General features: G+C 45.8%; 1 protein-coding gene across 6 annotated transcripts in view; it reads right to left on the bottom strand.

Moving 5' to 3' along the window:
- The window catches only part of LOC112265789 (zinc finger CW-type PWWP domain protein 1), a 36,303-nt gene that overhangs the window by 17,283 nt on the left and 5,052 nt on the right, over positions 1-13,968 (bottom strand). For all 6 annotated transcript variants that reach the window (XM_042298575.1, XM_042298574.1, XM_042298578.1 and 3 more), the window contains exons 4-8: positions 9,763-9,829; positions 9,593-9,681; positions 9,331-9,441; positions 8,938-9,052; positions 6,362-6,437 (exon numbers count right to left, since the gene is read on the bottom strand). In XM_042298575.1, the coding sequence (XP_042154509.1) occupies positions 6,362-6,437; positions 8,938-9,052; positions 9,331-9,441; positions 9,593-9,681; positions 9,763-9,829 (458 nt within the window). The remainder of the gene's footprint in view (positions 1-6,361; positions 6,438-8,937; positions 9,053-9,330; positions 9,442-9,592; positions 9,682-9,762; positions 9,830-13,968) is intronic.

Raw genomic sequence — 13,968 nt, 5'->3', positions numbered from 1 at the left:
TCTTACAGGGTACAGGTCAGTGTGTCTCTTACAGGGTACAGGTCAGTGTGTCTCTTACAGGGTACAGGTCAGTGTGTATCTTACAGGGTACAGGTCAGTGTTTATCTTACAGGGTACAGGTCAGTGTGTCTCTTACAGGGTACAGGTCAGTGTGTCTCTTACAGGGTACAGGTCAGTGTGTCTCTTACAGGGTACAGGTCAGTGTGTCTCTTACAGGGTACAGGTCAGTGTGTCTCTTACAGGGTACAGGTCAGTGTGTCTCTTACAGGGTACAGGGTACAGGTCAGTGTGTCTCTTACAGGGTACAGGTCAGTGTGTCTCTTACAGGGTACAGGTCAGTGTGTCTCTTACAGGGTACAGGGTACAGGTCAGTGTGTCTCTTACAGGGTACAGGTCAGTGTGTCTCTTACAGGGTACAGGGTACAGGTCAGTGTGTCTCTTACAGGGTACAGGTCAGTGTGTCTCTTACAGGGTACAGGTCAGTGTGTCTCTTACAGGGTACAGGTCAGTGTGTCTCTTACAGGGTACAGGTCAGTGTGTCTCTTACAGGGTACAGGTCAGTGTTTATCTTACAGGGTACAGGTCAGTGTGTCTCTTACAGGGTACAGGTCAGTGTGTCTCTTACAGGGTACAGGTCAGTGTGTCTCTTACAGGGTACAGGTCAGTGTTTATCTTACAGGGTACAGGTCAGTGTGTCTCTTACAGGGTACAGGTCAGTGTGTCTCTTACAGGGTACAGGTCAGTGTGTCTCTTACAGGGTACAGGTCAGTGTGTCTCTTACAGGGTACAGGTCAGTGTGTCTCTTACAGGGTACAGGGTACAGGTCAGTGTGTATCTTACAGGGTACAGGGTACAGGTCAGTGTGTATCTTACAGGGTACAGGGTACAGGTCAGTGTGTCTCTTACAGGGTACAGGTCAGTGTGTCTCTTACAGGGTACAGGTCAGTGTGTCTCTTACAGGGTACAGGTCAGTGTTTATCTTACAGGGTACAGGTCAGTGTGTATCTTACAGGGTACAGGTCAGTGTGTCTCTTACAGGGTACAGATCAGTGTGTCTCTTACAGGGTACAGGGTACAGGTCAGTGTGTATCTTACAGGGTACAGGGTACAGGTCAGTGTGTCTCTTACAGGGTACAGGTCAGTGTGTCTCTTACAGGGTACAGGTCAGTGTTTATCTTACAGGGTACAGGTCAGTGTGTATCTTACAGGGTACAGGTCAGTGTGTCTCTTACAGGGTACAGGTCAGTGTGTCTCTTACAGGGTACAGGTCAGTGTGTATCTTACAGGGTACAGGTCAGTGTGTCTCTTACAGGGTACAGGTCAGTGTGTCTCTTACAGGGTACAGGTCAGTGTGTCTCTTACAGGGTACAGGTCAGTGTGTCTCTTACAGGGTACAGGTCAGTGTGTCTCTTACAGGGTACAGGTCAGTGTGTATCTTACAGGGTACAGGTCAGTGTGTCTCTTACAGGGTACAGGTCAGTGTGTCTCTTACAGGGTACAGGGTACAGGTCAGTGTGTCTCTTACAGGGTACAGGTCAGTGTGTCTCTTACAGGGTACAGGTCAGTGTGTCTCTTACAGGGTACAGGGTACAGGTCAGTGTGTCTCTTACAGGGTACAGGTCAGTGTGTCTCTTACAGGGTACAGGTCAGTGTGTCTCTTACAGGGTACAGGGTACAGGTCAGTGTGTCTCTTACAGGGTACAGGTCAGTGTGTCTCTTACAGGGTACAGGGTACAGGTCAGTGTGTCTCTTACAGGGTACAGGTCAGTGTGTCTCTTACAGGGTACAGGTCAGTGTGTCTCTTACAGGGTACAGGTCAGTGTGTCTCTTACAGGGTACAGGTCAGTGTGTCTCTTACAGGGTACAGGTCAGTGTTTATCTTACAGGGTACAGGTCAGTGTGTCTCTTACAGGGTACAGGTCAGTGTGTCTCTTACAGGGTACAGGTCAGTGTTTATCTTACAGGGTACAGGTCAGTGTGTCTCTTACAGGGTACAGGTCAGTGTGTCTCTTACAGGGTACAGGTCAGTGTGTCTCTTACAGGGTACAGGTCAGTGTGTCTCTTACAGGGTACAGGTCAGTGTGTCTCTTACAGGGTACAGGTCAGTGTGTCTCTTACAGGGTACAGGTCAGTGTGTATCTTACAGGGTACAGGTCAGTGTGTCTCTTACAGGGTACAGGTCAGTGTGTATCTTACAGGGTACAGGTCAGTGTGTCTCTTACAGGGTACAGGTCAGTGTGTCTCTTACAGGGTACAGGTCAGTGTGTCTCTTACAGGGTACAGGTCAGTGTGTCTCTTACAGGGTACAGGTCAGTGTGTCTCTTACAGGGTACAGGGTACAGGTCAGTGTGTCTCTTACAGGGTACAGGTCAGTGTGTCTCTTACAGGGTACAGGGTACAGGTCAGTGTGTCTCTTACAGGGTACAGGTCAGTGTGTCTCTTACAGGGTACAGGTCAGTGTGTCTCTTACAGGGTACAGGTCAGTGTGTCTCTTACAGGGTACAGGTCAGTGTGTCTCTTACAGGGTACAGGTCAGTGTTTATCTTACAGGGTACAGGTCAGTGTGTCTCTTACAGGGTACAGGTCAGTGTGTCTCTTACAGGGTACAGGTCAGTGTGTCTCTTACAGGGTACAGGTCAGTGTTTATCTTACAGGGTACAGGTCAGTGTGTCTCTTACAGGGTACAGGTCAGTGTGTCTCTTACAGGGTACAGGTCAGTGTGTCTCTTACAGGGTACAGGTCAGTGTGTCTCTTACAGGGTACAGGTCAGTGTGTATCTTACAGGGTACAGGGTACAGGTCAGTGTGTATCTTACAGGGTACAGGGTACAGGTCAGTGTGTCTCTTACAGGGTACAGGTCAGTGTCTCTTACAGGGTACAGGTCAGTGTGTCTCTTACAGGGTACAGGTCAGTGTGTCTCTTACAGGGTACAGGTCAGTGTTTATCTTACAGGGTACAGGTCAGTGTGTCTCTTACAGGGTACAGGTCAGTGTGTATCTTACAGGGTACAGGTCAGTGTGTCTCTTACAGGGTACAGGGTACAGGTCAGTGTGTCTCTTACAGGGTACAGGTCAGTGTGTCTCTTACAGGGTACAGGTCAGTGTGTCTCTTACAGGGTACAGGGTACAGGTCAGTGTGTCTCTTACAGGGTACAGGTCAGTGTGTCTCTTACAGGGTACAGGTCAGTGTGTCTCTTACAGGGTACAGGGTACAGGTCAGTGTGTCTCTTACAGGGTACAGGGTACAGGTCAGTGTGTCTCTTACAGGGTACAGGTCAGTGTGTCTCTTACAGGGTACAGGTCAGTGTGTCTCTTACAGGGTACAGGTCAGTGTGTCTCTTACAGGGTACAGGTCAGTGTGTCTCTTACAGGGTACAGGTCAGTGTTTATCTTACAGGGTACAGGTCAGTGTGTCTCTTACAGGGTACAGGTCAGTGTGTCTCTTACAGGGTACAGGTCAGTGTGTCTCTTACAGGGTACAGGTCAGTGTTTATCTTACAGGGTACAGGTCAGTGTGTCTCTTACAGGGTACAGGTCAGTGTGTCTCTTACAGGGTACAGGTCAGTGTGTCTCTTACAGGGTACAGGTCAGTGTGTCTCTTACAGGGTACAGGTCAGTGTGTATCTTACAGGGTACAGGGTACAGGTCAGTGTGTATCTTACAGGGTACAGGGTACAGGTCAGTGTGTCTCTTACAGGGTACAGGTCAGTGTGTCTCTTACAGGGTACAGGTCAGTGTGTCTCTTACAGGGTACAGGTCAGTGTGTCTCTTACAGGGTACAGGTCAGTGTGTCTCTTACAGGGTACAGGGTACAGGTCAGTGTGTATCTTACAGGGTACAGGTCAGTGTGTATCTTACAGGGTACAGGTCAGTGTGTCTCTTACAGGGTACAGGTCAGTGTGTCTCTTACAGGGTACAGGGTACAGGTCAGTGTGTCTCTTACAGGGTACAGGTCAGTGTGTCTCTTACAGGGTACAGGTCAGTGTGTCTCTTACGGGGTACAGGGTACAGGTCAGTGTGTCTCTTACAGGGTACAGGTCAGTGTGTCTCTTACAGGGTACAGGGTACAGGTCAGTGTGTCTCTTACAGGGTACAGGTCAGTGTGTCTCTTACAGGGTACAGGTCAGTGTGTCTCTTACAGGGTACAGGTCAGTGTGTCTCTTACAGGGTACAGGTCAGTGTGTCTCTTACAGGGTACAGGTCAGTGTTTATCTTACAGGGTACAGGTCAGTGTGTCTCTTACAGGGTACAGGTCAGTGTGTCTCTTACAGGGTACAGGTCAGTGTGTCTCTTACAGGGTACAGGTCAGTGTTTATCTTACAGGGTACAGGTCAGTGTGTCTCTTACAGGGTACAGGTCAGTGTGTCTCTTACAGGGTACAGGTCAGTGTGTCTCTTACAGGGTACAGGTCAGTGTGTCTCTTACAGGGTACAGGTCAGTGTGTCTCTTACAGGGTACAGGTCAGTGTGTCTCTTACAGGGTACAGGTCAGTGTGTCTCTTACAGGGTACAGGTCAGTGTGTCTCTTACAGGGTACAGGTCAGTGTGTCTCTTACAGGGTACAGGTCAGTGTGTATCTTACAGGGTACAGGTCAGTGTGTCTCTTACAGGGTACAGGTCAGTGTGTCTCTTACAGGGTACAGGTCAGTGTGTCTCTTACAGGGTACAGGTCAGTGTGTCTCTTACAGGGTACAGGTCAGTGTGTCTCTTACAGGGTACAGGTCAGTGTGTCTCTTACAGGGTACAGGTCAGTGTGTCTCTTACAGGGTACAGGTCAGTGTGTCTCTTACAGGGTACAGGTCAGTGTTTATCTTACAGGGTACAGGTCCGTGTGTCTCTTACAGGGTACAGGTCAGTGTGTCTCTTACAGGGTACAGGGTACAGGTCAGTGTGTCTCTTACAGGGTACAGGTCAGTGTGTATCTTAAGGGGTACAGGTCAGTGTGTCTCTTACAGGGTACAGGTCAGTGTGTCTCTTACAGGGTACAGGTCAGTGTGTCTCTTACAGGGTACAGATCAGTGTGTCTCTTACAGGGTACAGGGTACAGGTCAGTGTGTCTCTTACAGGGTACAGGTCAGTGTGTCTCTTACAGGGTACAGGTCAGTGTGTCTCTTACAGGGTACAGATCAGTGTGTCTCTTACAGGGTACAGATCAGTGTGTCTCTTACAGGGTACAGGGTACAGGTCAGTGTGTCTCTTACAGGGTACAGGTCAGTGTGTATCTTACAGGGTACAGGTCAGTGTGTCTCTTACAGGGTACAGGTCAGTGTGTCTCTTACAGGGTACAGGTCAGTGTGTCTCTTACAGGGTACAGGTCAGTGTGTCTCTTACAGGGTACAGGTCAGTGTGTCTCTTACAGGGTACAGGTCAGTGTGTCTCTTACAGGGTACAGGTCAGTGTGTCTCTTACAGGGTACAGATCAGTGTGTCTCTTACAGGGTACAGATCAGTGTGTCTCTTACAGGGTACAGGGTACAGGTCAGTGTGTCTCTTACAGGGTACAGGTCAGTGTGTATCTTACAGGGTACAGGGTACAGGTCAGTGTTTATCTTACAGGGTACAGGTCAGTGTGTCTCTTACAGGGTACAGGGTACAGGTCAGTGTGTCTCTTACAGGGTACAGGTCAGTGTGTCTCTTACAGGGTACAGGTCAGTGTGTCTCTTACAGGGTACAGGTCAGTGTGTCTCTTACAGGGTACAGGTCAGTGTGTCTCTTACAGGGTACAGGTCAGTGTGTCTCTTACAGGGTACAGGTCAGTGTGTCTCTTACAGGGTACAGGGTACAGGTCAGTGTTTATCTTACAGGGTACAGGTCAGTGTGTCTCTTACAGGGTACAGGTCAGTGTGTCTCTTACAGGGTACAGGTCAGTGTGTCTCTTACAGGGTACAGGTCAGTGTGTCTCTTACAGGGTACAGGGTACAGGTCAGTGTGTCTCTTACAGGGTACAGGGTACAGGTCAGTGTGTCTCTTACAGGGTACAGGTCAGTGTGTCTCTTACAGGGTACAGGTCAGTGTGTCTCTTACAGGGTACAGGTCAGTGTGTCTCTTACAGGGTACAGGTCAGTGTGTCTCTTACAGGGTACAGGGTACAGGTCAGTGTTTATCTTACAGGGTACAGGGTACAGGTCAGTGTTTATCTTACAGGGTACAGGTCAGTGTGTCTCTTACAGGGTACAGGGTACAGGTCAGTGTTTATCTTACAGGGTACAGGTCAGTGTTTATCTTAAGGGGTACAGATCAGTGTGTCTCTTACAGGGTACAGGTCAGTGTGTCTCTTACAGGGTACAGGTCAGTGTTTATCTTACAGGGTACAGGTCAGTGTTTATCTTACAGAGTACAGGGTACAGGTCAGTGTTTATCTTACAGGGTACAGGTCAGTATTCCTGTTGAACTGGCAGAAGGTCTTGGTGTCTGGATCTCTCTCCACTATCGCTGGCCACCTGGATCAATTAATCAACATAACATTGTCAATACAATCAGTACTCCACATTACAATGGAGGACAGGACAGTGGTTATTCGTGGGTTATACAGCATGTGTCTAGTTTGTCCATTCATTCTAAATTGAGGCCAGAGGTCGCATTAGCTTCCAGAAATCAGCATTTTCAAAACGCAGACCATCAAATAATCTGTGTTTTAAACCATTTCACCTGCATTTTATATTGAAGTCAACAGTGTTGTTTTGATTCAATGGCGTGATCAGGGACGTGTAGCTATCGTTTTCCTTCACAGAAAATACATCACTGCACCACTTACACCAAAAATAGCTTCATTTCATCAGATGACAACAGAACTGGCTGTTTGGCTGGAAGCCACAAAAATGTTGACACATTTAAATGTAAATGAGCTTACAATGAGAAAGCAAGGTATTTAAAAAAAATTGCATGGCAATCATATTCCTAATGCTTAGCATAGAAGGAATGTAGCCATCAATGTAGCCATTCCTAATGTTTTGCCTAAAGTTCATTTTACCGGAGAAAAAGACTGGCTACAGCGAGAAAAGTAGCTAAACATCAGTCAGAGTTCTGTCTGCTGTTAGAAAATCCATTTGTGAATTAAGGAATTTTATTGGTCTGACAATGAGCAAAGATTTCTCATCTGAGTGGAGAAATGCAACCAAGGCACAAAATTGGTCTGAAGCCGAGCACACATTACAATAAGAAGCATTTTTAGATCTGCGTTTTCAAAACGTAGCAAGGTATTTCATATGAGTTTTATATTCTTTCCTTGCATGAAAAACACAGAATTCTGCATTAACACCTGAGGGCTAATGAGGGTTTAAATTATATTACACTGGGAATATGATGGCATTGGAGAAGTAGTGTGTTAAGTACACTCCATGACCAACACTATGTGGACACCTGCTCATCCAACATCTCATTCCAAAATCATGGCCATTAATATGGAGTTGGTCCCCCCTGCACTCTTCAGGGAAGGCTTTCCACTAGATGTTGGAACATTGCTGCTATAACAGCCTCCACTCTTCTGGGAAGGCTTTCCACTAGATGTTGTAACATTGCTGCGATAACAGCCTCCACTCTTCTGGGAAGGCTTTCCACTAGATGTTGTAACATTGCTGCGATAACAGCCTCCACTCTTCTGGGAAGGTTTTCCACTAGATGTTGTAACATTGCTGCGATAACAGCCTCCACTCTTTTGGGAAGGCTTTCCACTAGATGTTGTAACATTGCTGCGATAACAGCCTCCACTCTTCTGGGAAGGTTTTCCACTAGATGTTGTAACATTGCTGCGATAACAGCCTCCACTCTTTTGGGAAGGCTTTCCACTAGATGTTGGAACATTGCTGCTGGGACTTGCTTCCATTCAGCCACAAGAGCATTAGTGAGGTCGGAAACGGATGTTGGGCAATTAGGCCTGGCTCGCAGTAGGTGTTCCAATACCTTACCAAAGGTGTTCGATGAGGTTGAGGTCAGAGCTCTTTGCAGGCCAGTCAAGTTCTTCCACACCGATCTCGAAAAACCATTTCTGTATGACCTCGTTTTGTGCACGGGGGCATTGTCATGCTGAAACAGGAAAGGGCCTTCCCCAAACTCATCTAAAATGTCTTTGTATGCTGTTAAGATTTCCCTTCACTGGAACTAAGGGGCATGAACAATGAAAAACAGCCTCAGACCTTTATTCCTCCTCCACCAAACTTTACAGTTGGCACTATGCATTGGGGCAGGTTGCGTTCTCCTGGCATCCACCAAACTCATATTCGCCTCTGTTGGACTGCCAGGTGGTGAAGCGTGATTCATCACTCCAGAGAACACGTTTCCACTGCTCCAGTCCAATGGCGGTGAGTTTTACACCACTCCAGCCGACACTTGGCATTGTGCATGGTGATGTTAAAATTGAAAATCCATTGCCTGAAGCTCCCGACAAACAGTTGCTTCCAGAGGCAGTTTGGAATACAGTAGTGAATGTTGCAACCGAGAACAGACGATTTTTACGCGCTTCAGCACTCTGCCGTCCCGTTCTGTGAGATTGTGTGGCCTACCACTTCGTGGCTGAGCCGTTGTTGCTCCTAGACGTTTCCACTTTACAATAACAGCACTTACAGTTGACCGGGGAAGCTCTAGCAGGGCAGAAATTTAATGAACTGACTTGTTGGAAAGGTGGCATCCTATGACGGTGCCAAGTTGAAAGTCACTGAGCTCTTCAGTAAGGCCATTCTACTGCTAATGTTTGTCTATGGAGATTGGATGGCAGTGTGCTTGATTTTATACACTTGTCAGCAACGGCAAATCCACTAATTTGAAGGGGGTCCACATACTTCTGTGTATATAGTGTATACACCTGCCAGCAACTGGTGTGGCTGAAATAGCAGAATCCACTAATTTGAAGGGGTGTCTTTACATGTGTGTGTAGTGTGTGTGGATAGTGTTTAGTGTGTTTGTTCAGCATGTGTGGATAGTGTTCAGTATGTGTGTGTAGTGTACCAAGGATATCCAATCTGTTGAGCCCAGACCAGAGACCCAGGAACCAGACCGCTGTTGATGACATCACACTCTTGTCCCGACCAGCTGTCCTCCGTAGCCTCACAGAGACCAGGGCCTACACATTCACACAAACACATTAAATGCAACATACCCACTGGGCAAAAATGTATGTGATGATGTTGAATACACTTGGAAATCAGATTCGCAAAAAGTCATCAACATAAGGGAATTACATATTTTTTTTAATACAATGACATTGTGACATTTGTTGTTGATTTCACATTGAATTCATGTTTGTTGACAAATCAACCAAATGTCATTGGTTCAATGTCAACATTTTCTGATGCTGAGTGTAAGCAGAGGTCGAATCACTGTATGGTGGTGTGTGTGTACCTGTGTCGTGTATACAGGTCCAGTCGCTGGGAAGGGCAGCCAGGTCAACGTGTCTCTCTACTCTTCTCCATTTCCCACAGACAGACCTACTACACTGAACCCACTGATCAACTAGAGGAGGACAGGGGGGTGAGGAGGGGGGAGAGAGAACGAAGTGAGAAAGACAGAAAGAAGAGGAAATAGGAGACAGACAGTGGGGGAAATAGGGAGAGAATGAGAGGTAGAGAAAGTGAGAATAAGGAAGAGAGGATAAAATACCCACATTCTGCACTGGAGTCGCTGTCTTCCTCTTCCTCCCTTCTTCTCTTCTTTCTCTCACCAGACACTCTCCTGGGAGGCTGTTCCTCCTCCCTGTTCAGAAACACCATTGTAGCAAAACAAACCCTATTTCATCTCTAGTTACACATTATGGTTCTAGTAAAGGTGTTTTACCTGAGAGAGACCTGGTCAATGGTGGCCTGCAGCAACTCCACCTCACTCAGCACAGCTCTGGCATCCTCTACACACACACACACACACACACACACACCACACAATCACACAAACATACACACACACAATGACACAAACATACACACACACTCTCACCCACAGGGTAAAGAGTTAAACATCTCCTACAATCACTGCTGTGATTCTTCTGAATGAGTAACATATTTAGTCTTTTCCACTGTGAAGGGTCAAGTCTCTTCTTCTATGAGAAAACGATAGAGTGAAATGACAAGTGATACAGTTGAAGTCAGAAGTTTACATACACTTAGGTTGGAGTCATTAAAACTCGTTTTTAAACCACTCCACAAATTTCTTGTTAACAAACTATAGTTTGACAAGTCGGTTAGGACATCTACTTTGTGCATGACAGAAGTCATTTTTAAAACAATTGTTTACAGACAGATTATTTCACTTATAATTCACTGTATCACAATTCCAGTGGGTCAGAAGTTTACATTCACTAAGTTGACTGCCTTTAAACAGCTTGGAAAATTCCAGAAAATGATGTCATGGCTTTAGAAGCTTCTGATAGGCTAATTGACATGATTTCAGTCAATTGGAGGTGTACCTGTGGATGTATTTCAAGGCCTACCTTCCATCTCAGTGCCTCTTTGCTTGACATCATGGGAAAATCTGAATAAATCAGCCACGACCAGAAAAATAATTGTAGACCTCCACAAGTCTGGTTCATCCTTGGGAGCAATTTCCAAACGCCTGAAGGTACCACATTCATCTGTACAAATAATAGTACGCAAGTATAAACTCCATGGGACCACGCAGCCGTCATACCGCTCAGGAAGGAGACGCGTTCTGTCTCCTAGAGATGAACGTACTTTGGTGCAAAAAGTGAAAATCAATCCCAGAACAACGGCAAAGGATCTTGTGAAGATGCTGGAGGAAACAGGTACGACAGTATCTATATCCACAGTAAAACGAGTCCTATATCAACATAACCTGAAAGGCCCTCAGCAAGGAAGAAGCCACTGCTCCAAAACCGCCATCAAAAAGCCAGACTACGGTTTGCAACTGCACATTGGGACAAAGATCGTACTTTTTGGAGAAATGCACTCTGGTCTGATGTAACAAAAATATAACTGTTTGGCATAATGACCATTGTCATGTTTGGAGGAAAAAGGGGGAGGCTTGCAAGCCGAAGAACACCAACCGTGAAGCACGGGGGTGGCAGCATCATGTTGTGGGGGTGCTTTGCTGCAGGAGGGACTGGTGCACTTCACAAAATAGATGGCATCATGAGGTAGGAACATTATGTGGATATATTGAAGCAACATCTCAAGACATCAGTCAGGAAGTTAAAGCTTAGTCGCAAATGGGTCTTCCAAATGGACAATGACCCCAAGTTGTGGCAAAATGGCTTAAGGACAACAAAGTCAAGGTATTGGAGTGGCCATCACAAAGCCCTGACCTCAATCCTATAGAACATTTGTGGGCAGAACTGAACAAGCATGTGCGAGCAAGGAGGCCTACAAACCTGACTCAGTTAGACCAGCTCTGTCAGGAGGAATGGGCCAAAACTCACCCAACTTATTGTGGGAAGCTTGTGGAAGGCTACCCGAAACGTTTGACCCAAGTTAAACAATTTAAAGGCAATGCTACCAAATACTAATTGAGTGTATGTAAATTTCTGACTCACTGGGAATGTGATGAAATAAATAAAAACTGAAATAAATCATTCTCTCTACTATTATTCTGACATTTCACATTCTTAAAATAAAGTGGTGATCTTAACTGACCTAAAACAGGGATTTTTTACAAGTATTAAATGTCAGGAATTGTGAAAAACAGAGTTTAAATGTATTTGGCTAAGGTGTATGTAAACTTCCGACTTCAACTGTATGTACTGTCTGTAAAAAATTGTTGGAAAAATGATGGATGAATTGATAGATGTCCGAACTGACTTGAGAAAACCTAATTTTGTTAACAAGACATTTGTGGAGTGGTTGAAAAATGAGTTTTAATGACTCCAACATCAGTGTATGTAACTGTAACGAGAATAAAGATATAAACAGTGAAATAAATTAATTAATTAGTTACCCAGACAGTTGTTGTGGTAGTGTTAGTTACCCACTCAGACAGTTGTTGTGGTAGTGTTAGTTACCCACCCAGACAGTTGTTGTGGTAGTGTTAGTTAGTTACCCACCCAGACAGTTGTTGTGGTAGTGTTAGTTACCCACTCAGACAGTTGTTGTGGTAGTGTTAGTTACCCAGACAGTTGTTGTGATAGTGTTAGTTACCCACTCAGACAGTTGTTGTGGTAGTGTTAGTTACCCACCCAGACAGTTGTTGTGATAGTGTTAGTTACCCACCCAGACAGTTGTTGTGGTAGTGTTAGTTACCCACTCAGACAGTTGTTGTGGTAGTGTTAGTTACCCACCCAGACAGTTGTTGTGGTAGTGTTAGTTAGTTACCCACCCAGACAGTTGTTGTGGTAGTGTTAGTTACCCACTCAGACAGTTGTTGTGGTAGTGTTAGTTACCCACCCAGACAGTTGTTGTGGTAGTGTTAGTTAGTTACCCACCCAGACGTTGTTGTGGTAGTGTTAGTTACCCACTCAGACAGTTGTTGTGGTAGTGTTACTTAGTTACCCACTCAGACAGTTGTTGTGGTAGTGTTAGTTACCCAGACAGTTGTTGTGATAGTGTTAGTTACCCACTCAGACAGTTGTTGTGGTAGTGTTAGTTACCCACCCAGACAGTTGTTGTGATAGTGTTAGTTACCCACCCAGACAGTTGTTGTGGTAGTGTTAGTTACCCACTCAGACAGTTGTTGTGGTAGTGTTAGTTACCCACCCAGACAGTTGTTGTGGTAGTGTTAGTTAGTTACCCACCCAGACAGTTGTTGTGGTAGTGTTAGTTACCCACTCAGACAGTTGTTGTGGTAGTGTTAGTTACCCACCCAGACAGTTGTTGTGGTAGTGTTAGTTAGTTACCCACCCAGACAGTTGTTGTGGTAGTGTTAGTTACCCACTCAGACAGTTGTTGTGGTAGTGTTAGTTACCCACCCAGACAGTTGTTGTGGTAGTGTTAGTTACCCACTCAGACAGTTGTTGTGGTAGTGTTAGTTACCCAGACAGTTGTTGTGGTAGTGTTAGTTAGTTACCCACTCAGACAGTTGTTGTGGTAGTGTTAGTTACCCAGACAGTTGTTGTGGTAGTGTTAGTTAGTTACCCACTCAGACAGTTGTTGTGGTAGTGTTAGTTACCCACCCAGACAGTTGTTGTGGTAGTGTTAGTTAGTTACCCACCCAGACAGTTGTTGTGGTAGTGTTAGTTACCCACTCAGACAGTTGTTGTGGTAGTGTTAGTTAGTTACCCACCCAGACAGTTGTTGTGGTAGTGTTAGTTACCCACCCAGACAGTTGTTGTGTTAGTTAGTTACCCAGACAGTTGTTGTGGTAGTGTTAGTTACCCACCCAGACAGTTGTTGTGGTAGTGTTAGTTACCCACCCAGACAGTTGTTGTGGTAGTGTTAGTTACCCACCCAGACAGTTGTTGTGGTAGTGTTAGTTAGTTACCCACCCAGACAGTTGTTGTGGTAGTGTTAGTTACCCACCCAGACAGTTGTTGTGGTAGTGTTACTTAGTTACCCACTCAGACAGTTGTTGTGATAGTGTTAGTTACCACTCAGACAGTTGTTGTGGTAGTGTTAGTTACCCACCCAGACAGTTGTTGTGGTAGTGTTAGTTACCCACCCAGACAGTTGTTGTGATAGTGTTAGTTACCCACCCAGACAGTTGTTGTGGTAGTGTTAGTTACCCAGACAGTTGTTGTGGTAGTGTTAGTTACCCACCCAGACAGTTGTTGTGATAGTGTTAGTTACCCACCCAGACAGTTGTTGTGGTAGTGTTAGTTACCCAGACAGTTGTTGTGATAGTGTTAGTTACCCACTCAGAGAGTTGTTGTGGTAGTGTTAGTTACCCACCCAGACAGTTGTTGTGATAGTGTTAGTTACCCACCCAGACAGTTGTTGTGATAGTGTTAGTTACCCAGACAGTTGTTGTGGTAGTGTTAGTTAGTTACCCACCCAGAAAGTTGTTGTGATAGTGTTAGTTACCCACTCAGACAGTTGTTGTGGTAGTGTTAGTTACCCAGACAGTTGTTGTGGTAGTGTTAGTTACCCAGACAGTTGTTGT

Source organism: Oncorhynchus tshawytscha, linkage group LG15 (genome assembly GCF_018296145.1).
Source record: "Oncorhynchus tshawytscha isolate Ot180627B linkage group LG15, Otsh_v2.0, whole genome shotgun sequence".
Lineage (NCBI taxonomy): Eukaryota > Metazoa > Chordata > Actinopteri > Salmoniformes > Salmonidae > Oncorhynchus > Oncorhynchus tshawytscha.
This window is presented reverse-complemented; position numbering and strand designations above follow the sequence as displayed.